We start from the raw sequence: 24,035 nt of genomic DNA, 5'->3' as shown, positions 1-24,035 counted from the left end.
CATGAGAGACCATTAGCACAGCTTGCTCACCACGCTAATTTAGTGGGTGTGTGAAATGAAAGGCGGACGGGGAGAAATAAAAGTCGTGTTCTGCGGTGAAATGAAACGAGAGCTGTCTGGTGCTGGCCGTGTTTAATCAACATGATTAGGATGGCATTGGGGTCCCACCAGGGTTATTTACTGATACTGTGTATCGCATCTAGAATCCAGCCTTTTATTGTATATCAAACACCAACAGGCTTTAGATAAATGCATATCTTCAAAGTTCAGAACAATCACAGAGATTCATCCATGAGCTTCTCGCTGCCTTTCATGTCACAGAAACCTTAAATAGTAGCCCGGTGTGACCTTCTCCTGTACTTTAACAGGGCTTGATGGGAACAGTTCCTGCTTTCAAAAGGCAAGTTTTGATATGGATTCATGCCCAGGGCGTCCTTACATTGATAGTGTCACAAACACGCATAAAAAAACATCTGTCAAATAAACACCAAACAACATCTGTGTCACTTGTTTTCATGCTGCGGAATGTAAGTATTGAAATAAAAGAAAAGGTTAATAAATATATATATATATATATATATATATATATATATATATATAAAGTATAAAGTATCGAGCCGGAACCTTTATGTGTTTCTGGGACACCCATAAACCTGACTCACGATGGATTACTTCTTTCGGCCCACTGGGGGTTCATTTTTGCTACATGACTGATTTGATTGGACACTGGAAAAGACTATTATTGTGTTCAATTTGTGCTAAAAGGATTTAGCCAATTAATGAAGCTATTCAAACCTAAAATAGCATCTGAAAGCTAAACGTGTAGCAACTAATGCTAATGTCAGCGTTTACAGTCCACATTCCTAAAGACGTTCCATGAATGATCAGCACTTTCTGAAACTCTGGAAAAATGAATAGATAGAATAACATATTGATCTAATCTGATGGTGAAAGAACCCAAAGAACAGCACAAAACAATAAATATCTTTGTTGTTGAGCTATATCTCTTCTATGATTTAGCAGCAAAAAGGTTTTTTGAACTGTCGATGTATAGTTTTTGATTAAAATGTGATTAATTCATTACAGACCCGGCAATGAACTCAATTAAAAATTTTAAATCTCTAAAAACAATTCTTAATCTTCTATGCAATTTTAATCTTGATTAATCATATTTTATTGCATGAAAATAATGTTTTCATTTAAATGGATTTTAGTGGATGACCGAATCAAACAATAGACAAGGCATGAATATTGTAAAGCAGAGCTCTACTAATCTTTGAAAAGAAAATGCATTTAATTGCTTTTAAGTTCAAAAGAGTAGGAAAAAAAACCTTGCCAAAACGGAACAGACCTAAAAATTAAAGTGAATTGCAAGAAAATTCACTTTAATTTTATTTAAAACTTTAATATATATATATATATATATATATATATATATATATATATATATATATATATATATATATATATATATATATATATATATATATATATATATATATATAATAAAAACATAAAGTACAATTTCTACTTCTTTACTTTTCTGATATTTAACCAGATGTATCAACAGTCATTTGACAGAACACTGAGTCCCAGCAATCAGTAGAGTGGAAATGGAAAGCAGGTGAAACCAGAATTATCAGTGTATGTATTTAAGCCACATACATTGTGAAGTTGAATGCTATCATAATTAAGAAAAGTGAAGAAAAATCATCCCTCACTGACACCACTGAGAACCAAAATATGAAATTAGATTTTCTCCCAAATACTTTTCTGCTGTACCCAAAGCGCCTAGCTTAGCGAGAGAAGATGTTCTTTCATTCCTTTAAGGCCACAAACACCAGTGGACTCTAAAGAATCAACTTCATTTCAGCAGTCGGATTCTTTGTGCCTCTCCTGAACTGCCCACCTCTTCATCTTCTGCTTGTTTCACCATTTGAACTTCCTGGTCACCTTTATGAAAACACCTGAGGTGGTTTCACCTGATGAGCTGGCTGCAGAGTGTTGGCTTAACCCTGATGTTGCAGTTTCTGCTGACTTGCTGTAGTGTTAAACTATGGCTCAGACCTTGAATCTGATAACTGAATGCCGGTGCATTTTTTAACCTGAATAACTTGTCAGATTTTTTCTTCAGGTAAATCTTGACTGGAATTAAGTGAAAATGATGTGAAACATATATATTTTTTCTTGGACAAACCCCATGAATGTATCATTAACTCTGTGCACTCAGACTTTCTTTCCCATAGAAGTGATCCTGAGCCAGTGTCTTGTGTTTTTTTTACGTTTGGCTTCTGTCTTCTTAAACCCCCAGTCTGTCATGGCAAACAGACTCTCACAAGGAGTTGTATTGACCGAATATTTTCTATTTTTGACAATTGTTTTGGAAAATTGGTGATGAAAAAATCTAAAAGCCATCCGCCATTTTTGACAGATTATAATTCACACAGCTGACCACTTGGTGCAGATGTGCAGACATTTTCAACTTTACACAGAGTGCATCGCAGAGGTCACTAAATCAATCAATCAATCAAAAAAGAAAAATGAAAATCCCATCTGAGTAAATTCTCTGACCTGAAGTCAATGCATCTCGCTATCCAGGTGCTAACAGCGTGTTGAAGAGTTATGGGCAGGTAGGTTTGAAGCATGTCTGGTCAGTATGACCACTGCTGTAGGATTTCTTCATTCAGAGCGTAATGTTTCCTTCTACTGGAGAAATGTTCCCTGATTTTACAAGGTTAGCTGAAGTGGCCCTTGTAATTCCAGGCTCCAAAACAGCATGAAAACCATGAGACATTTGGTTACACGCACGCTGTGCAATTCAGGTCCATCTAGACCAGGAGGAAGTTGTGAGACAGTCGGTGAATCATTCATAATTCAAGGGCAATCGTTTAATTTGATTGTTTATTTGCAGTTACTGAGGCCAGTCAGTGGATTTTGTCACTGTAGATGTCTAATGGCACCATGTGGATTCTCTGTTCAGCGTGTTGAATATTAATTAAACCAAATGAAAATTAAAAGCACTTGAAAATGTCATTATTTATCATTAAAAAAATTGATGGGTAAAAATAGATTATGACAAGATATTATTGATCCAATTAAAATGACCAGTATGAGTGTGTCACTCAGTCATGCTGGTTCCTGCTTCCTGTTAAGAAGAAGCAGTTCCTGACCACTGTCACCACATGCTCACTCTGGAGGAAGGATTGCTGTCAATGACTTAATGCGAGTCTCAGCTTCCTTACATTTATCAAATGTTTGCATGATTAACTAAATTATTCTGTCATCTGTTGCATTTACAGTCAGCTTAGTGTCACTGATTCTAATTATAGTGGTATGAATTTGATTTATTGTGTATTTATGTATAATTGGAAGTAAATTGAACCCATTTTTTTCGGTGAATTAGTGCTACTTCAGTAAACTGATCTGAATTAAACCAGATTTTCTCTTTGCCCCAATTTTTGCTCCCCTCATTACATGAAGTCAAATGACTCTTAGCTCTTCATTATTTCCGTGTTGTGTGAGCTTGAATGTTAAATCCTCCCTCTCTGTGAAATGTGTTTGTGGAGTAAAGCTGTTTGTAATTTGGTGTGCTTCGGATGAACTTTGACCGTTTCCTTTGACTGTGACTGCTGGATGTGAGCGGCGCTCCTGCAGAGAAGACACTTGTAAACTGAACCAAGTGTCAGCTACAGGGAGAACGAGGTGCACTGAGTAATATTCCTCTAATCCTCTCTGGCTATGCCCACCAGTTCACACTCAGATTACCAAAGCTCTCTGCTCAACACAAACCAAATAAACTGATACCCTGAGGAGCTTCAGGAAAGGCCTCCCTTCCTCTTTTCATCAACCCCCCACCCCCCCACCCCTGTCCACACACACTCTCCTTTTTTTTCTCCTGCTTCTGGCAATCTGTTAATTTGTCAGGTTTAACTCAATCATGCGATTTATAATTCCTTTGAATTTCTATTTCATTTAAATTAAAGTCAGTGTTGGATTTAAAGCACACTTGTCCCGCCATTATCTGCAGCAGAAGAGCAGCTTTGTCCTAATTTCCGAAGTGGCGTCGTTGTGTTAAATTGCCTGTGTGCAGCGACAGACTTTGCTTCAGGTTCTTTGCCATCTGTTGGTCATGTGGAGCATGTGGGCACAGCTTTACATGTCACTGGTTTTCTGACTTGGAGAATGAGATACAGTAGAAGCACACAGAGGACAAAGAGAGGACAGCGTAGGACAACCGACAACTTTTATGTACGTTAGTGTTGAAACTATTTCATGTAGTTTAGTAAAAAGAGAGTACAGGAAAAATGGAAAATCTGCCAGACTGTCAGTGTTCAAATCGCCTACTGGGATAAAGTTTGAATAGCTTGACTCACTGATGACCTTCTCTTCTCCGGCTTAATACAGTTTAGAAAATCCACAATGCAAAACAAATAAATAAATAAATAAAGGAATTACACAATACAGAACAATATTTAAATTGTTTTGATGTAAACTATCTCTGCCCAGACAAAAAGCCTCTTTTTTTTTTAAAGCAAAGCAATTTCTCTGAGGAATGAAAGAGGCTTTTTGTGGTGGCAGTGGGGACAAAAGAAGAAAAGGTTATTGAAGTAGATGGAAAAAATGTGAGCCTTCGCAGTGTTTGCCGATTGAATAAATCACAGGGGAAACCAGCTGCGGCTGCCGCTCTGCTACCGGTGGGCAGAGGTCCGTCTTCTCTTAGCTCCAGGGCCGCTCTCTGGCCTGGGCCGAGCCAATCAGAGGGGCTCTTGGAGGTGTGTATTGCTGCGGTGCTTCTCTCAGAACAATGGCAGCAGCATCGGTTCAGTGACAGGATCAGAGCCAGACTCTCTAACATTTAAAGATTCTTTCTGCAGTGCTTCAAATAAGCCAAAGTCAAAGTTTATCCACCAACTGGAGTAGACAGAATATCTACTGTGGATCCAGTTTTTCTCTGAAAATGTAATGCAAGGCAGGAAGTGGGCAAGGAGGCCTGTTTTGTTAACCGTGTCATGTGACACTGCAACTCTTCCTCCAAGAAACTGAAAGTGGGTTAATGCAGTGCATTGTGGGATTAATAGTTTCTATTCAAGTCTCTTTTTTTCCTCTGTATTTATTTCAGTCCTTCATGGCTGGTCCCAGCAGTTTCCACTCAGGAATTTGTAGCTGTGGCTTTTTTAAAGTCATGGTATCTCGGCCCATGGCAGGCATAGATGTTGCTGCTGCTCTGCAGATTATTCCTACATTGGTAGATAATCTTGCAACATCTCTTCTCTCACTGCTGTTTCTCAAGCATATAGGAACCACAAAATTATTATAAAAAGATCCACAGGAGTTTGTTGACTAGTTTTAACTAAACCTTTCCTATTACTTCACAACACTTAAAACAATTTTGATATGCAGTGACATGCTGTGACATCCACAGCATGTCACTGCATGTCACAGCATGTCACTGCATGTCACAGCATGTCATGCAGTGTTGTGCAGTGACATTCTGTGACATATCATGACATGCAGTGACATGACATGCAGTGACATAACACTGCATGTTATGTCACTGCATGTCCTCTAACCTCTCTGATTATTTATTAATTATCGTACAACATCAATTTATTGGTCCTGTCAACAAATCACACCATTCACTCCTGAAGATGTTAAACGGTTGGGCACACTCTCACAGGATTTCAGACAGCTGCTACTCCTTTAAAGATTGGCAGCTGTCTTAAGTGTTTTTTAAATTCTCCACAATCTTTCTCACTGGAGAGTGACGGACTTCAATATTCATGAATAGTTTTATTAGCCTTCCCAGCGTGATGAGTATCACCAGTTGCTTCTCCAGCGTTTGTGTTAAAACATCGGTATCCACCCGACCAGCCAGCTGTCCAAACGCCTGCTTTGTAGAGGTGAAATATGTTTAGTGAAATATCCTCCAAGAGGAATCTGGTGTTTGTTTTTGCACCATTAATGTTAGCTTCACATCATTTTGGAGCCTGGAAATGGCTGGAACATTTTAATACACCCCAATATGTTAAACATCTGAAATAAAAGATGGTCCACATCCTTTTGACTATCAAATATGCACAACAAAAGCCAGTGTCTGCAGTGGATCACCAAGCAGCTGGTGCTCCAGTGTATTGACCAATCAGGATGGCTTCTTTCTCTAGGCTTTCCCCACATTCAGCCCGGCCTCTGGCAGGGAGTGTGTGCTTTCCTGTCCGACCCCACCGGAAGGTTCATCCAGAGGCTACGAGTTCAAGAACCGCTGCAGCCACACATTTTTCTCTGCCTGCTCTAAAAAAAAAAAGAAAAGCCAGACTAGTTGCTCATGCTTGTCTGTCACCAGTCTTTCTTTGTCTGATACAGCTTTCTGTGTGTGTTAACATGCAGCGAAGTCAACTCAAAGTTTAATCACCCAGAAAATGGAAAAAGGTTCCCTTCACCTGATATAGCCCATACAGGTACCCAATGACCATACACACACACATGCACACACACATACCTGCATACGCATGTCCACGCACGCACACAAGGTGCTGCAACACACTTGTGTGACCCATCTGTCTGCAGGTGGCCATGCTGCCTTTTAGAGGCAGCCATCAGCTGCAAATAGGCAGCCCGTCTTTATTGTTGCCCTGCCTCTCGTCAGCGTGGAACCACCCAGCCGTTACAAATGCACCAGAGGAATATCAGCAGCCAAAAGTATTTTTCCTCTGGATGTATGTTAAAGTGCCTGCACCACCTGGTGAAGGCTAATGCATATTGCTGATGTGTGCTGTTGGCCATTCATCATCACCACCATATGTTCACACCCTGTTACATTTACATGTCAGAAAGGAGATAAACTTTGGATCTGAGTTTGTGAAGAGCGTACACTTTTCTGTCTCCTGCTTGTCTTAAATCTTGATCAGACTAACAAGAGGAAATGTGTGACTGCAAAACAATTATTAAGTTGTGCCTTTTGAGACCATTTGTGTGTTCATTAACCTGCACTTAACACAATTTCATTTTTAAAAGATACTTGCAAAATGGCTTGATGATTAGAAATTTGTCTTTTCATGTGGTGGTATGTATGTTTAGCTTTGGCTTGGGTTCCAAATGAAGTCTCTGATTTGATTTTTGTTTCATTTTCTTACTTTGTGGGACTGTAGGACTGTGGGACAATTACTCACTGAAATTGTCCTACAGGACTACACAAGTAGTTGTGTATTCTGGGGTACACAACTACCCCAAAAGGTTTTGATTATTTTGGGCAAATTCATTGTTTTTAAGTCTTACACAAACTTTGTTCAGATGATTGTCAAACAGGATCCTACCGTAATCTGTAGGAAGACTAGAGTTTGCTTTTTGGTCCGTATCAGACTTTGATTACGCATTCACACCTCCTCAAGCAAACCAGACTTTCTAGGCAAATGAACTGGAGTTTGATTATAGCGGACCAAACAGGGCTGGTGTGAATGCATCCTTTTTCTGCAACTGCTGCAGAGAAATGTCATTAATCTGACCCTGCAGATCCAACTTCTCTCAAAGCAAGTGTTGAGAAAGACTCAGGTGTCATTTAATTCCATTTAACCACAGTAGTTCACTTACTTCTCAATCTTTTAGCATAGGACAGCATTTAGACTCCCAGTTACACTGATGTGACTTTTTAGGGCTTCACTTGTTCCAAAGTTGCACATTTGACACACACAGAGTGAATGCAGGTGGATATCAGATTAAATTAGCAGAGGAGTCCATATTGGGAAAAGGATACAATAATTCTTAAAGTTTCTTCCTTGTCATCAGTAACTGGGTTCACTCTGAAGTATGGAAGAATGTAATCTAATCTGTTCAGAGGTGCTTGGAAGACTGAAAGGTTGTGTTTGAATGGAGAGATCTCTGCAAATATTTAGTGCTAATTATGAAATTACTTCAATCTGCTATATTCACTGGGCTTGGTGTCAGACTGAACATGCAGCACAGAGTCCTCTTCTTGTTTAGATTCAGACATAACCTTAGGTAGTCAGTTGGTTGTGTGTTGGATGACTGTATTTTGTGTTTTTATGATGTAAAGCATTTTGAACTTCTTTGTCGATGAAATGTGCTATACATATAAACTTGGTTGATTGATACTATTTATGTCATGTCTGTTTACACTCAGGATCTATATGCTGACATCTGCTCACATAAAAATGTAAAGAAAACTTTCACAAAGAGATTTTGATGAAAACAACAATAGAATTAGTGCTCAGTCAGGGTGTTCCTGCTAAAGTACTTCCAGCGTTCAACCAGAGCTCCTGCTAGAGCCTGATTTTATTAAAGTTACTGTATGTAACTTTGCTAAAAATATATATTTTGTTCCATATTTTTGTTATACTGACATTATGACAGTATGGTATGAGACCAGTAATCTATGAAAAGATTGAGTTCCTCCACCTCCTCCTTGTGCTCCCAGTCCTGTCTGAATAAACTCACCGCTCCTGGTCAAAAACAACCAATCAGAGCCAAGAGGAAGGTCATAGTGTCATCAGTCATGCTTGTGTACCTGCTGCTTAAGGCAGAGAAACAGCTTACTGTCCCAGGAAAACTCATCACTCACCATCATCAGTTGCTATTCTGTCAAGCCTAAGTATTTGTTAGGAAGATGCTGTAGCATAGCAGAGAGTAAGAGAGAGAGGGGCTGGGGTGCACAAGCTTGATTGACAGCAATAAGACCCTCCTCCTAGCTCTGATTGGTTGTTTCTAGTTAGCACTGGGAGGCAGAGCAGCTTGATCTTTGATTTTCTTGACAGAGTGACAGTTTTAACAAATACTCTCTAACTAAGTGATACTTTGGGTCAGGGTAGTTTGAAGAAATATTGAAACCGATTTCAGAACATTTTCACTGCTATTCTTTAAAGATGATCAAATCAACAATAAGAAAATTATTTATTTAGATGTGGTGGCATGTAGGAGATATTCAGAAGTCCATACATGAAATCATGTGGTCCTGATATACCCACTAGTATTGTTTCTGAAATAAAATAACTTGAAAGCTACAAGTTGGTTTTGGTGCTTAAACTATTCCGAGTCACATAACTCTAGACTTCAGTGGAGTTGAACTACTGAGACAGGAGAAAGCGTAACGGCCTTTTTTATGTCTTCACATAAAAAGTACAATTTACCGGAACAGGAGCACACTGGAGCAACAGCCACAGATGAACTGCAAAGTTGTCCTAACAAGTACTGCACGACACATTTTCTAAAATATTGCACAGAGAATTTATTTTTCATCCCATTTGTGTTGTATGAAGAGAAAACAATTTTGTCAACAAAGTCTTGTTTTGCCTTCAGGTTGAAAATGAAAAGGTCCGTTTTTGGTTTCTAGAACCCTAACTGAGTTATTTAGTCATTTGAGCAGAATCCTTCTCATCCTCCTCTCGTTTGCTCTCCCTGCAGCCATCGAAACGCAGAGCACCAGTTCTGAGGAGTTGGTCCCCAGCCCGCCATCGCCGCCGCCTCCGCCCAGAGTCTACAAGCCCTGCTTCGTCTGCCAGGACAAATCCTCTGGATATCACTATGGAGTCAGTGCGTGTGAGGGCTGCAAGGTAGGACTGGCCTGCTGCAACACACATCAACAAGCTGTGTATGTTCAAAGCCTGTGTTGTCTCTTCATTACCACACTGACATAACATAGACATGAAGAGCTGTACAGCCGTCACCTCATTTTAACCCAAATAGTTTTGTAAAACCTGCTCATACTGTCTAGTGAGGGTTGTAAATTACAACTGCTATTCTTTAAAGATGATGAGTGAGGGTTTACAACCCTCAATTACAACCCTCACTAGAAGCTGAGCTTCCAGCTCACAGAGCAGCTCTCCCCTGCCTTCTACACTCAACTCCTTCAGACTAGCCAACAGCAATCAGCAAACACCTGTTGGAACTGAGCATCTGCTCAACTCATTATACGTCTCTGTGTAAAACTCCGAAGAAGAGTTGTAAACGGCATAATGGATGAGCATTGATGACCACAAACCAGCATTCTCAGTTTACATCTGACTCACCCTGCGATCTACCACATCTCTCAAATAACATGAGATTTAACCTTTAAAAAAAGCATATAATCATTACTTTTGGTACTAAAAATTAAACTTTTAACTAAGCACAGATAAAATATTTGAATTACTTGTGAATTATACTTAGAATGTAGAAAACTTTCTTAAATGTGCAGGCATAAAACTGGGTCTTTATTAACAAATCTGTTTACATGGTTCTTATTTTTAGGAAAGGCCTGCTTTGCTTTTAAATTTGATCCAGAAAATCTGATTCATTTTGATACTTTAGTTCCACTCCTCACTGCAGTTCCTTCACAGAATTTACCAATCTGCTCCTACTTTCAGTAGTTGTTGCTAGGAAACTGTATATTTAAACATCCCCTTAAAAAATATTCATACAACTTAACCTTGTCCCATTTTCTCACATTACAAAAAGAAACTTCACATTTTATTGGGATTTTTGTAACTGACCAACACACGGCCGTACACAGAAGGATGGTCAATTATTTTCACCAGTTTTACATGAAAACATTTGAAAAGTGGGTTTGTATTTTTGTGTAATTCCAGAATCAATACAACAGCCTTTTAGCACACCTATCAAAAAATGTACTAGTTCCACTGGCAGATTTTTTTTTTACTTATGACATGGAAAGTTTTGTTAAAAGTGAAAAAAAACTGCTAGTTGAACTAGTACTAAAAAATACATATTAAAGAATCATGGACTTAAAACAAGCTCTTGTGTTTTGCTGAAACATTACTGTATAAGTTAGTTTTGTAGAATCTAGAAAAAGAAAACTTTTTGGTTTTGTGTTTTTTCAGTGTTGACTTGGAATCTGGTTGTATGATTGGATTGAAAAGGAAGTTTACTGTGAATTGGAGTTAAATAAATTAACTGAGTGGAACTGCATTAAATTGAAAATGATAAGTCAGCATGTCAGATTCGTGTGTACAGGAAGTGAGTGGTGTATTCCAGGTACTTAGTTCCTGGATGGTTGGCTGCTGCTATTCTCCTGTGCAGTTGGACTCAGATGTGTGTAAGTGAAGCAGAGGAATGTCAGGAATCCTCTGGAGGTTTTGGCCCAGGGGGAGTCATCGCTCTCTGGGTCAACTCAAGCTTTTGGTGTTCCATTAGAAGCCAGCAACAGTCACAAAGGTCTGCCATGACCTCTGACCTCGCGGAAGTGTTCAGGGTGAGTGACAAACAGCACGCTGGACACATTCTGTACAGATATGTACATGATCATCACATGGCTGTGGTCGAGTCCATTTTATGGCAGATAGTGAATCCAGTTCATCTAATGGAAAGTTTCTGATGAAACAAACATGCTGCTGATGTGGGAAAAAAAAAGCATACATAAAATATTTTGGATTTGATTTATGTGACATTCTGTTGTAAAAGGAGAATGTTTTCATCTCTGTGTCTCCCTGGTGAAGCCATTGTTGTGTGTTGTGCCGGGGCCGAGGCCTTTCTGTTGAGCAGAAGCAGCTGAGCGTTCTGTACAGCTGTAGGCTTTTACACAACAAGAGGAGCCTTTTACTCCCCGGTGAATATGCCAATTAAAGCCAGAAATAGACCAAAGGCAGAGTGGGGGCTTCATCTGTGTGCATGTAGAGGACCTGTTGAAGAAAGCTCAGACACATATAGTGATATCTGCCAAGCTGTGGAATAAACTCCTCCACTGATCAGTGTTCAAACATTACATCATGTTCAGTACATTCATTGTGGAAGGTCAGGCAAAGAGCCACTTCAGTTCTTCCTAAAATGTTTTGAATCACTTGAATGAGGGAAGTCTTCTGCCCAAGGATGCACATATTTGTGTTTTATCTTAGATTCTTCTCATATTTATATACATTTATATTTTAAGCTCTATTGATATTCACCCAATCACTCATTCAGGTTTGATCAGTTTTATTGCTTGTTCAAGCCTTGAAAATGACCACAATCTTTAATAAAATAGCAAAACTGTAGTGTTTGTGATCATAACATTGAATAAATGAAAACATTGTAAAGATACACTAACAGGGATTTTCTCCCATTCTATCCTCTTTTCTCAAGAGGAGTTCCTCATTAAAACTTGCTTTTATTTAGGACCTTACATTTTTGTAGAGGTGTAGCAGAGATTGGATCAGTGGAACAAAACTTGTTTTTAAGCAACATTTGAATTTTAGTTTTACTTCTCAACAGTTTGTGCATGTTTGATGCACATTAAACATGAGAAAAACATGTTGGATGTGCATTACGATTCATTTTTGGTCCTGTAGCTGGAATGTGATTTAAGAACTTTTTAAACCACATTTTATGTTACATTTCACTGTAACTTTGTTGACAGCTATAACAATTTTGTAATGATAGAAAAGGAGAAGTTTGAAGAAAAAAAACTTATATTATTCAAAAGTCAATTAATTATACCATACGCAACAAAACATCAATCAACCATCCACATCAAATAAAAATCAAACTACATTTTATTTTTATAGCACATTTCAGCAACAAAGGCAGTTCAAAGTGTTTTACATCATAAAAACAAAAAGAAACAATTGAAACATTACATTTTTCTGTCATTACATGCAGCCATACACATGTTGCATGTATATGTACATGCATGTTTCTGCGTCTTGCATGAAAACTTGTATGCATACAGAGACACCACTGGTTCATTCTGTTTATGGGATTTCTTGATTCTCTAGGTTTGACAGTAATTTCCCACAAACAGACAACTTTGTCTTTTTGCAGGATATGTTGCTTTGTACTCTGAGCCCCCATACCCTGGAAATTTGTGCCACCAACAGCACATCATAAGAGTACCAGGCCTGCTGATGGATTTGTGAGTGAGCCTCTGGTGTTTCTTGTCAAAGTCACTCCAACTGTTGAGAACAACTGAAGGAAATCATGGGTGGCTGAGCAGACATGCCCAGAGCCACTGAACTGCTCTCTAAATTCATTGCGTGTGTACAGACTCATAAGCACTGAAAAATGTCTGTGTTTTTGATCCTGGCAAGTGTCATTTAGTGTGTTGCCCAGCCTCAGCTGATGTGTTCTGTTGGACAGAGCTCATTTGAATTGTTAAAACAGAGCCATGGCATATGGACCTCCAGAAGCACATGCATATGCAAAAGATGACAGTCTCATCTGTGTTGACCCAAAGTCAAGCAAATCTTACAAAGTCAAGACAGACTTCAAATTGTTTCCAACCCTCACACTTAGTTCTGACAAGAGACAGAACTTCCTTTGGAAAACCACAAACTTCTTCTAACAGAGTGGAACAGTCCATTCAGCCTTCCTGTTATCAGACGCTCTCTCTCTCTCTCTCTGGCCGCCTGACTGAGCCACACACACACGCCCACACACACATCTTGACATGTTGTAGAAAACACTTCCTTCTTCTTTTTCTATGTGCTTCCTCTGACTGGCTTCTTAAGCAGTTCACAGAAGTTGAACATTTCTAACTTCACTCATTTTCCCTCAGTAACACCAAAGATTGTTATGATGAGCCCAAACTGGTTATACTTAGAGATCCTACAGCAGCATGACCTGGATGACACCATCAGTTGTTGGCTAGCTCTGCTAATCCACCTCATTTGCTTTTGCTGCTCCTCTTTCAATCTATGTCTGTCTAGGACGCCCGGCAGGGTTAATTCTCTTTACCCGCATTGAACAGTAAAAGTGAGTACGCTTCTGCTGTTTTCTCAATAAAAAAATTGGCATACATAAGACAGAAAAACCCAGCTCATCTCTGGAGCCTTTCTATAGAGAGCAGTGCAAGTTGCAGCTGAATCTCTCAAAAATATTTTAAAACTCAGCACCAGCAGCGGCTGCTTAGCATGGATTTCATCACAATAATTCTCCTGGCAGAAAGAAACGCAAACCTAAGCATTTCTTTCACCTTTCAGTTAGCAAGCAGGACATGTTTGTAGTGAAGGTGCAAAGCTTCACGTTGCTTTTCCTGCACTTCTCTGCTAAACTAAGGAATAAGAGAAACCAGAGCAGGTATAAGTCTCCAGTAAATCTGTCTTCGTTAGTGGAGCAGTATGGGCAGTGACGTCGTGGGACTAGTTTGCATAAGATGTCCAGAGAGGAGGGCGTGATTCGGCACGCGTGTCGCTCGCGCTGACAGCTCTCAAAGCATGAAGACAAAACTCTGAGCCGTGAATTCTCCTCCCCTCTCTCTCCTCTTCTTGTTGGGTCCCGAGGTGTCGACTCAGTGGGATTAGCTTGATGGAACTGGTTTGACAAGCGAGGGACCACAACCCCTGTGAATGAGCTCAGCATTCTGAATGCTCACACTGGCTGACACACTGTTGTGTTTCTGAACTCCCAGCGCTGTCTGCTCCTCTTTTCTCCCCAAAGCCACACACAGGGATGGAATGTTGGGGGAAGTTTAACAATTCGGATCGCTTCAGCGGCTGTATTAAGTTGTTGCGCACATATTTTTTCATGCTGCTATAGAAACTCATTTCTATTGTTTCACTGTTTCGGTTTGGTCTGAGCATGACGTGCCCTTTACTTGGAGAGTCGTGGATGCTCAAGCTTGACCCTGACAATTTAATGGACAGGACTGGACTGTGCTGCAAATTGCACAGGCTGTAGAGCATTTTGTCATACTGGCTGCAAATGCCCGTGCATTCTAAGGTGAGAATAAAAATAGAGATTTTAGGAGGAATGATTTAGAAAACTTCTTACTTAATGTTTGGTTCTCTTTCAATTTTTTCAATGTTTTTCCACAGCCTCCCACTATTAACTCTCACAGCAGCTCTGTCAGTGGCACGGCTCCCAGTTTAAGGATGGATTCACACCAGCCCAGTTTAGTTCACTTTAACCCAACTCCAGTCCGTTTGCCCAGAAAGTCCAGGAAGATCTGGTTCACCTAAAGGTCTGCGACTCATTCTGGTCTTTTCTTTGTAAGAGGAGCATGATACACACTCCACCCTCAAACACACACACCCGACCTCCATCCTTGTCACAGAGTATTTTGCAGATTGCATGTTGTTTTAGGTCTCCTGCTGACGAACACACAAACAATGCTAAAAATATATCCACTTGGTGTAATAATGAATAATGCAGGATGTTTTGGAGGCGATAGCAAGACTGCTTCTGCAAGATGTTTCTTCTGTACCACATAGTTTATTAGTATTAGTCATTAATCAGAAATGAATATCTTCTGTTGTGCTTGTTTGTGGCTGAGCGATCGCACGCAGCAGCCTCCGAGTCCTGTGCCCTCCTCATATCCTTGTTTCCTTCCTGCCACCAGCTGGTGGCACAGAGTGCTGATGACAGAGATCCTGCTTCAGCTGACAGTTTAGTGCAGAGAAAGAAAATTGTCGCTCCATCTTTCTCATCCTGCGACCATAATCTATACGGCTCTCCTCGGTGCACACTTCATGGTGGGATTTGTCATCTCTGTGCAACAAAAAAGGCCTGGACTAACAGAGGAAAATCAAACGTAGAAGGTCAGTGTGGCAGAGGCTGAGGGGGGGAGGATGTATTACAAAGTGATATTCTTCTACTCTCTCTAGACCGATGTTTGCTGCTCCATTGATGAACTTACTTCATATTTCAGTTCATTGGTTAATGAACAGAAGAAATCATACAACTTTACTTAACTCAGACAAGGTCAATGAAATGGAGAAGAAAAAGGAGGACAGAGTATAAAACAAATATATTCAGTCTGAGTTGGGGCTTGTAGTCATCCAAGCTCAGTGTTTCCATGCTATTGAATATATTTGTTCTAAATATGCCAGGAAGTTTATTTAGAATTGTAATAATTTAGACACATCTCAGTAAATTAGAAAATCTATTGTAATGACGCTCAGATTAAAAGTACCTTTTGCAAATAAAACCTTTCAGAAGGTAATAAATATACTTTTCACTAAGCCCACAATTCTGTATAAAAAGTGTTTTTTATTTGTCTGATAATATTCTAATGACTGGCGTAACCCAAATCTTAACCACTTTTTCTTACTGTAGTCTTATAAGTAGTTTCTAGGACAATAATATTAATCATCAAAGCAAACATAAAAATGTCTCCAGAGCAACAATGGATCAACACGGGTGAAAAACGTCTTGTGGCAAAAGGCTCTTGGTCATGACCCAAAACTGGAAACAGTCACAACAACAAAGGTACTAAACGGTCAACTATGGCATGTGTGTGTGTGTCTGTGTATGCTCTCCTCCACAGTGAGGAGGAGAGCATAGTTTCTTTCACAAAACACTTAATTCTCCTTCTTCGCGTGACAGCAGCAGGCTGACGCAGCGTGGGGGTTGAGCTGTTGACCTACTGCTGTTATTCCTTACAGCGGCGAAACGGATAGTCAGAACAACGCTGAGCTCTGACTGCAGAGCTCCACTCTGGTCCTGTCAGGTTGGGGATGTCAGCTTCATTAATGGAAGCATGTCTTTATGGGATGTGTTCTGCCTTTTTACCAGGAGGTTCCATCATATAACCACCTTTACGTATCACTTGGATTTTTAATGTATTTGTAAACCAACAGCAGAACAAACCATGTTATGCTTAGATGGAGGGGAAGAGAAAAAAACACAAGGCTGGAATAATTATAAGGAGAAGACGGGATCCAAAAGGCACACTGCAAAAACAAAACCTTATCAAATGTTATTGGTTGAGTTTCTAGTGCAAATATCTTGAAATAAGACAAAACTGTTACAACTAACTTTTCTGCAAGATACAGAAGTTTGTTTTAAAGTGGATTTATCATGCTTTTAAATCCTTCCTTTTCAAATGTTTTTTTTTTCTTTCGAAAATTTTTATTGTTACTGTAAGCATTTAAAAACATTACATTATTGCAATTATACAGAAACTTTCAAAAACTTCCTTTTCACATGTAAGTCATTCACTTGTGATCTATATAAAGTAGAACTGCAATGCTTTGGTCTGAATTTCTGGTTATTGTAGCTCCACAGACCCTGGTTTACTTCTGATCTGAGGCTCTTCCTAGAGCAACTTGTTTTAGAGCAACTTGTTTTAGTGCAACTTGTTTTGCTGCGTTTTTTAAATGTTAATGAGACATTTTATGGTTTACCAATTAGATTTTAGGATTTATTTTGTAGCAGTGGAAAGAATATCACAATGTACTGCAGTGAAAGAAATATAAACGAGTTAAAAAGCAAATTTTTCCGCAGGACCTCTGGAGATGGGCACCAGCACCTGAGGATAAATGTGTTGGTTGGTTGGTTGGATGGATGGATGGATGGATGGATGGATGGATGGATGGATGGATGGATGGATGGATGGATGGATGGATTTTTCCATCAAAGTGACTCAGATTTACATAAGATTTCCCCTTATAATTACCTAACTGAGTAATAATTCTGGCCTTTAATATATATAAATGACTAATTGTTTACTTGCATATCAACATATTTTTAATTTTAGATGTCAAGAACAACCTGTTCTGAAGAGGAACATTGTTTAAAAACCTGTAAATATAATATGAAACAGACATGAGGGGGATGAAGGTAAGAAAGGATGACCAGCCTCCTCCTCTCTTCTTCTTCTCTCACAGCACTGAAAAAAAAATCACAATAGAGATCATAAAGCATATCTTACATGCTGGCTAACTTTGTTCACCCTAGGTAACATTGAAAACAATTTAACAGAATTTGTTTTATTCCTCTACTGAATCAAATGAACTCAGATTAATGAAGGAACGGTTGCAGTGTGGGATTGTGCTGCTGCAGTAAGACATGAATCCATTAAGAGGTTTTTTAAACACCCAGTAATTCAGCAGCAGGACTGACTACAGAGGAAACCAGCAGGCTGTCTCTTTTTTTGTTGATTTGTTATTGAGCAGAATCTCAGTGGGGAGCAAGGGACCCTTGTCAGGTTTGGGCCATACAGACCTACAGAATGGTGAGAAGATTGGTGCAACAGTGGAGCATCTGTGTTGTGGTTGTGATCTGAAACCTTCTCATTCTCTTCTCTGTTGCCTTTCTGCCTCTCGCTCCGTCTCCAGTTCTCTGTGTGCAGCTATTCAGAGCGGGCCGGGGTGAGTCCCACCGCTCCTTCTACTTTCCCCTTATTCACTGCTCAGGGCCCGCAGTATCTGCTGCTCTATCTGGGCTCCTCAGGTGCTTGGATGGTCGGGTTGGGACTGATTGGGTTTCAGGGGATATTTTGCAGCGAGGAACACAACAGATGACTGGGAGTCTGAGAGAGTTGTTTTGTTTTCCAAGTTGTAGCTGTTGACTGCTGTTTGTGCCTTATCTGTTAAGGTTTCATGTTTGCCACGGTAACAGAGCAGGCCTTTGTGCAGCCACTGCCTCTTTTTGTCTAATTGTCCCGTGTGTTCTGTTACTACAGCATGTGAACCACACCGTCACCGCTGACCCCATTTTGGTTCTCAAAAACGACTGTTTCTTTCAGGAGACCTGGCATCCTCAGTCCATGATGTGTTCACTGGTTTGTCTGTTCATGCAGGATTCAGCATGAAAATCTTGTCTGGCTGTAAAGTTATAACATTTAACAGTTGGAACCCAATGCTTTTCCCCTTTGAATTAATTCCAATTCAGTTTATCTGTATAGCACCAATTTATGACTAACGCCATTTTAAGGCACTGTACAAAGAACAAGAACAACAGAAAAAATCTAATATATATAAAGAAATAAAGTTGTGCTCATAAGTTTTTATATCCTGTGGTGTTTTTTTATTTAAATGCTTTGGCCATTTATCAGAGAATATGAATGACAAAACCTTTTTTCTCTCTCAAGGTTAGTGGTTGGATGAAGCCATTTGCTATCAAACAACTGTTTACTCTTTTGAAATCATAATGACATCAGAAACGTGGTATGATGAACTAGGGGGTATGTAAACTTTTGATCTGGGCCAGTTTGGTGTTTTCTGAGTCATTATAGTTTAAAAAGAGAACTTTAAACTTACCCCCAAAAATTTAGAATTCTAATAGGGTATGTAAACCTATGAGCACAATTGTATCAAGGTAGCTTCAGTTGAGGGAAAGCATTAGTGACATCAGGCTGGAATGGTTTGGATACGTATAAAGGATGGATACTGAATATATTGGACACATGCAATACGGGACTGCAGGAGGAAAAGAAGAGACAATCAGAAGGTTTATGGAGGTTTATGGAGGGTGTGTGTGTGTGACAGGAAAAGATGCAGGCATAGAGTGTGATGGAGTGAACACAGTGAATCAGAGAACATTCAACTTGCAGTGAATGTTAGATTTTTGAATAACCAATAGTTGTTCAGTCGTTTTCTGCACTATCACTGAGCGTTGCACAGTCTGCCCTCAGGGTGAACTAACTCAGACGGCCACTTCTAAGAAGATTGGCGGCCGTCTTCAGGGTTGTCAGCCATGGATCAGTGATGTAGTGTCGCCTTTCATTTGGAAGCTTCAGGGTGTGATACCCAGCCAAGTGTTTGCTTTAATGAGAAGCACATTATAAATGCTTAGTGTAAGTTACCTGAGGGTAAAAAAGTCCTATGTAAGTCTGGCCTAATTACATTTTCTTATATGCATCATTCTCACTGCATAAGAGTTGACTATTGATTCACTTGAGGTTGTACTTAAAATGTGTAGCACATATACAGTTTTTCCCAGCTCTTTCATGTAAAAATGAGAACATTTTAGAAATGGACTAATCACAATTTACTGGCTGATATCCGATCTCAGACTTGTGTGAACTGTTATAGTAAAATGAAGAAACTGACATGCAAGTAATCAAGTTCACATCATAAGCTGGTTGATTGTGGATCTCTGCCATATTAATTAGCTGAACTAAATTAAAATTGAAACTGGTGTTAGCATGTATGTCTGCCCAGTGCCACAGGTGGCCTGGGTTGAATCCCAGCCTGAGAGATTTTTGCATGGAGTTTGTGTGTCTTTCCAGATCATCTGTGGGTACAAGTGGAGTGTGTGTCCATGGTTGCTTGTCCTATGTGTGTCTGTGTATACTGTGTGTCTACACACATATATATATATATATATATATATATATATATATATATATATATATATATATATATATATATATATATATAGACCAGAAGTTTGGACACAATTGTGTGTCCAAACTTTTGGTCTGTACTCAGTTCAGACCAAAGGTTTGGACACAACTTCTCATTGAATTCAATTAGAAAGTGTGTCCAAACTTTTGGTCTGTACTGTATATTTAAACGTATATTGACCAATTCCAATCCAGAAATTGGTCAAAAATGTGATTAGTTTCTCTCTTAACAGTTCTGATCAGGCTGCTAAGTGTGTGACTTAAAGCAAAGTTGCTGTTTCCTCCAGTGTGGTCAGGTCAAAGTGGACCAGTCAAGACCTGGTCACGTTGGTTTTCCTACTGATCCTTCAAGGTCTCCAAGTTTGCCAGGGATTTTTGTGATAAAAAAGAGTTGGGCAACATGACGTTGAGAACAAAATGAAGTGATTTTCATCACACAGCTGCAACAATGAGAACCGATTTTTTGTTGTATGAATTATAGCTAACCACAGGGCATTGTTATATAACATGAAAAATATGTAAACATGTTGCCCTAATTTTAATCACTGGTAACACGTTGCTGTACAGAAATTTATACCACTATAGGATTTATTAAAAAGAAATAAACATTTGTCAAGATTGGTTTAGTTTGGTTCTAAACACTTCTCACGTTTCTTTGCTTCTTTTCAAACACCTCACTGATATGAAAAAGAGCTACCTTTGAGTTTTTTCCGGATCAGAGAGTGTTGTTGTCAGCGCAGCCAGGTATCACTTAGCATGCTGTGTTCACTGACAGGAAAAAAAAAATACAATTTTTGAGTTTTCAACTGTTCAACTCTTGTTCCACTTAGGGCTAACAGAGCTAAAAATTTAATTTTTGGTAACCAGCTAATTTCTTACATAGAAATTAATTATACATAGAAAAACAATGTAATCTTGGAATGAGACCTGTATTGTGATGATTGTTTTGTGACGACAGCCAGTGGCATTTTTCTGATAAACATCTTCAGAGGTAACGGAGACGTTCCAGGAAGCATGAGCGTCCTCTCTCCTCCCTCTCGTCCGCACACTGCGAGTCCTTTTGCTGAACTTTGAGGTGTTTTTCACCAGTGAACCTGAGGTGTAAGTAATAGCCTGCACTGGATAAACTGGATAAATATCACCCCTCTTTTACACACACATGCACACACACCTCTCGTGTTCCAGGTCCCCACTCTACCTGTGCTCGTTTTACTGGAACCCCCCTCCCTGCCTCTCCCCCAGGGTCTCCAGTGTCCTCTCCACTTTCCACAGCAGTGATAAGATGTCAACACGATTAAGAGCGAAAGCTAATCCACCACCAACCCCCCACCCCCACACACACACCCCCCCCCACACACACACCCACGCGCACACACCCCATACACACACACACCACCATGGCTGTGCTGAATGCTTAAGCAACCCAAAACAGTGTGGCCCCGGCCTCAGAGCCGGGCCCGGAGCGGCAGGCCGCCAGCTGATGTCAGGAGCACAGAGAGGGCGGGAGAGAGAGCGAGAAAGAGGAGGAGGCCAGGTGGACAAGGAGTTGGATTGTAGCTGAATAATTAATGGGCCGCACTTTCGTTTTTTAATCTGTAAATGAGAAGACCTAAGATAGCAGTGCTGTGGCTCTGTTATCCAATCCCCCGCCCATTAAGATAACAAGATGTTGGATAATGATCTCGGTAAAGGTGCAGTTTATCAGTCCAGAGGGAAGTGGCCTCGTTTCCCAGGTGGCTGTGGCTGTGTCCACTACTTCAGGTGTTTGTATTGCTAAACAGCATTAATAAAGAGCTCCATATGAAAAGGGCTCTATCTGTCACAAGATCTGGGTCTTTTAGCTGGTGGTTGCTGTTCAGGGGCTACAGCAGCAAGCTTAAGACGTAATTTACCGTTACTCTGGCTTGGTTGCCACTTCGGATTTAGCATTCTTCATTTGTTCTTTGTGGTTGCATTTAGGCTATATGCATTCACCCATCAGTCATCAATGACTATAGACCTGTTTGCATGACATCTAACATCATGGAGGTCCTGGAGAACCCCTGTTGGCCCACCTGAGTAAGCAGACAAGCACAGATCAGAACCTCCTGAAGTTTGCTTATCACCATGGAGTTGGAGTTGATTATGCTGCTACCTCACTAACAGACCACAGTTTGTGAGACCGAAGAACTGAGTGTCTAACTGCTGCAGATCTTCTGTAGCTCTGTTGTTGAGAGTGTCACCTCATCTGCAGTCATCTGGACCAGGGACCTTAAAACAACCTGATAAAGAAAGCTGGTTCTGTTCTGGTTCTGTTTTGGTTCTGTTCTGGGGATGACTGTGGATCGTCTGGAGAAGATGATGCAAAGAAGGATTCCTCATGAAATCAAGAAAAGTATGGGCAACTCTGACCATCCTCTTCGTCAGACTGTCTTGGGAAAACAGTGTCTTCAGTCAGAGGCTTCCTGCAACTCACTGTAATACAGACTGCTACAGGAGAGCTCTCCTACCAACAGCCATCACTATCTGCAATAATTTTTTGAAGAATTTTAATGAATATGAATTACAACATTTAATTTCTCTTTCTGTTCAATAAAGTATTTTTGAATTTTTTCACTTGATTGTGATTTATTTTTAAAATTTTTTCCCCTATAATTGACATTTTTGAGTCCGTTGCTGTAGTTGGTGTGCAACTTTTATTTAATGTTGATTTCCTCTATTATAGGTTCTTCTTGTCCTGTTTTCCTGTCATTTCAGTCTTATTTTCTATTCTCTCTCTTTTTGTCAAAAATACAATATATTCATCATCCAAAGTCTTCAATAAACTCCAGCATAGGGCTGGATAATATGGCTGACAAAATTAACACAAGTTACTCGACAGGTTGTTGCTAGGCAATCAAAGAGTGAGGCTACCGAGTGTGTGGCCGACAGAGGTTGAGTGGCTAAAGCCTTTCCTCTGCCTACATCCCCCAGAATGCTGTGCGCTTCTGGATCGGAGTTCAGTGAATCATGTATTAAACATTCTATCAGATGTAATATTTATTGATATTGACAAGTCTAATGCTGCATATATAGTTACTGACTTATTGTCCAGCCCTACTCCAGCACATACAAAACTCTGCTGCTCACCTGCTCACACACACTTACTCCTGTGACCACATCAACCTTGATCTCCAGAAGCTCCCTTGGGTCCCTTTCTCTCAGCACATCCTCCTTCTTACCTACAGAGCCCTCCATAACCAATCCCCATGCTACCTCACCAACCTGCTCCATCATTACACTCCTTCCCTCTGATGCTAACTTCCTGCCTCCAGCACTCAGACCCCAGGTCAACGCTGAGGACAGAGTCTTCTCCATGACAGCCTTCACCCTTTGGAAATCTCCCCCTAAACACATGCACTACTGTCCAAACCTATCAACATTCAAATCACATCTTATAACACACCTTTTCTGAACAGCTTTTAATTTATTTATTTTTCTTGTGTTTTTCAATGTCCATAGTTATAGACATTAGGTGTTTTCCTTTTATGTTTTCGTTTTAGTGTTCTGGTTGTAGTTTTGTTTTATTCCTGTAACGTGTTCTTGAGGGATTTTTTAGTAAGTGCTACATAAATAAAATGTATTATTACATTATGTCCTCCATGTGGCAGGAAGGATACATTGCAACTAGATCCTGGTAACATGACAATATGTGAAATAAGAAACTGCTCCATTTGAACTGATTTCCTGTAGCAGGTATGGTACTTTTCAGAAATCCCTCCCTGAATGAAAAGTTGTGAGTTGTGAGTGCACAGCCATATTGTCACTTAGCAACAGTTTTGGTTCAGTTTAAACATTGCGGTGGAGTACCGACGTTAGCGTCTCTGCTCTCCTTTACTTCCTGGCACATGAAGTGGGATTCATCCTCAGCATGTCCCTGCAGCTCAAACCTCTGATCCTGTCATTTATGTAGCGCTGCAGCTGCCTCCCAAATCCCCCACTGCACTTTACCGAGGTAAACACCTTTGTACAACAAGGAGCTCAAGGGTGTTTTTTGTTTGCACATTCATAAGCCTCCAACGAGTAAACC

General features: G+C 40.0%; 1 protein-coding gene across 2 annotated transcripts in view; it reads left to right on the top strand.

Moving 5' to 3' along the window:
- The window catches only part of rarb (retinoic acid receptor beta), a 146,195-nt gene that overhangs the window by 85,296 nt on the left and 36,864 nt on the right, over positions 1–24,035 (top strand). For both annotated transcript variants that reach the window (XM_023345136.1, XM_005804507.2), the window contains one exon: positions 9,412–9,560. In XM_023345136.1, the coding sequence (XP_023200904.1) occupies positions 9,412–9,560 (149 nt within the window). The remainder of the gene's footprint in view (positions 1–9,411; positions 9,561–24,035) is intronic.

Source organism: Xiphophorus maculatus, chromosome 13 (assembly GCF_002775205.1).
Source record: "Xiphophorus maculatus strain JP 163 A chromosome 13, X_maculatus-5.0-male, whole genome shotgun sequence".
Taxonomy (NCBI): Eukaryota; Metazoa; Chordata; class Actinopteri; order Cyprinodontiformes; family Poeciliidae; genus Xiphophorus; species Xiphophorus maculatus.
The sequence above is the reverse complement of the archived record's forward strand: the minus strand, read 5'-3'. Positions and strand labels throughout refer to the sequence as shown.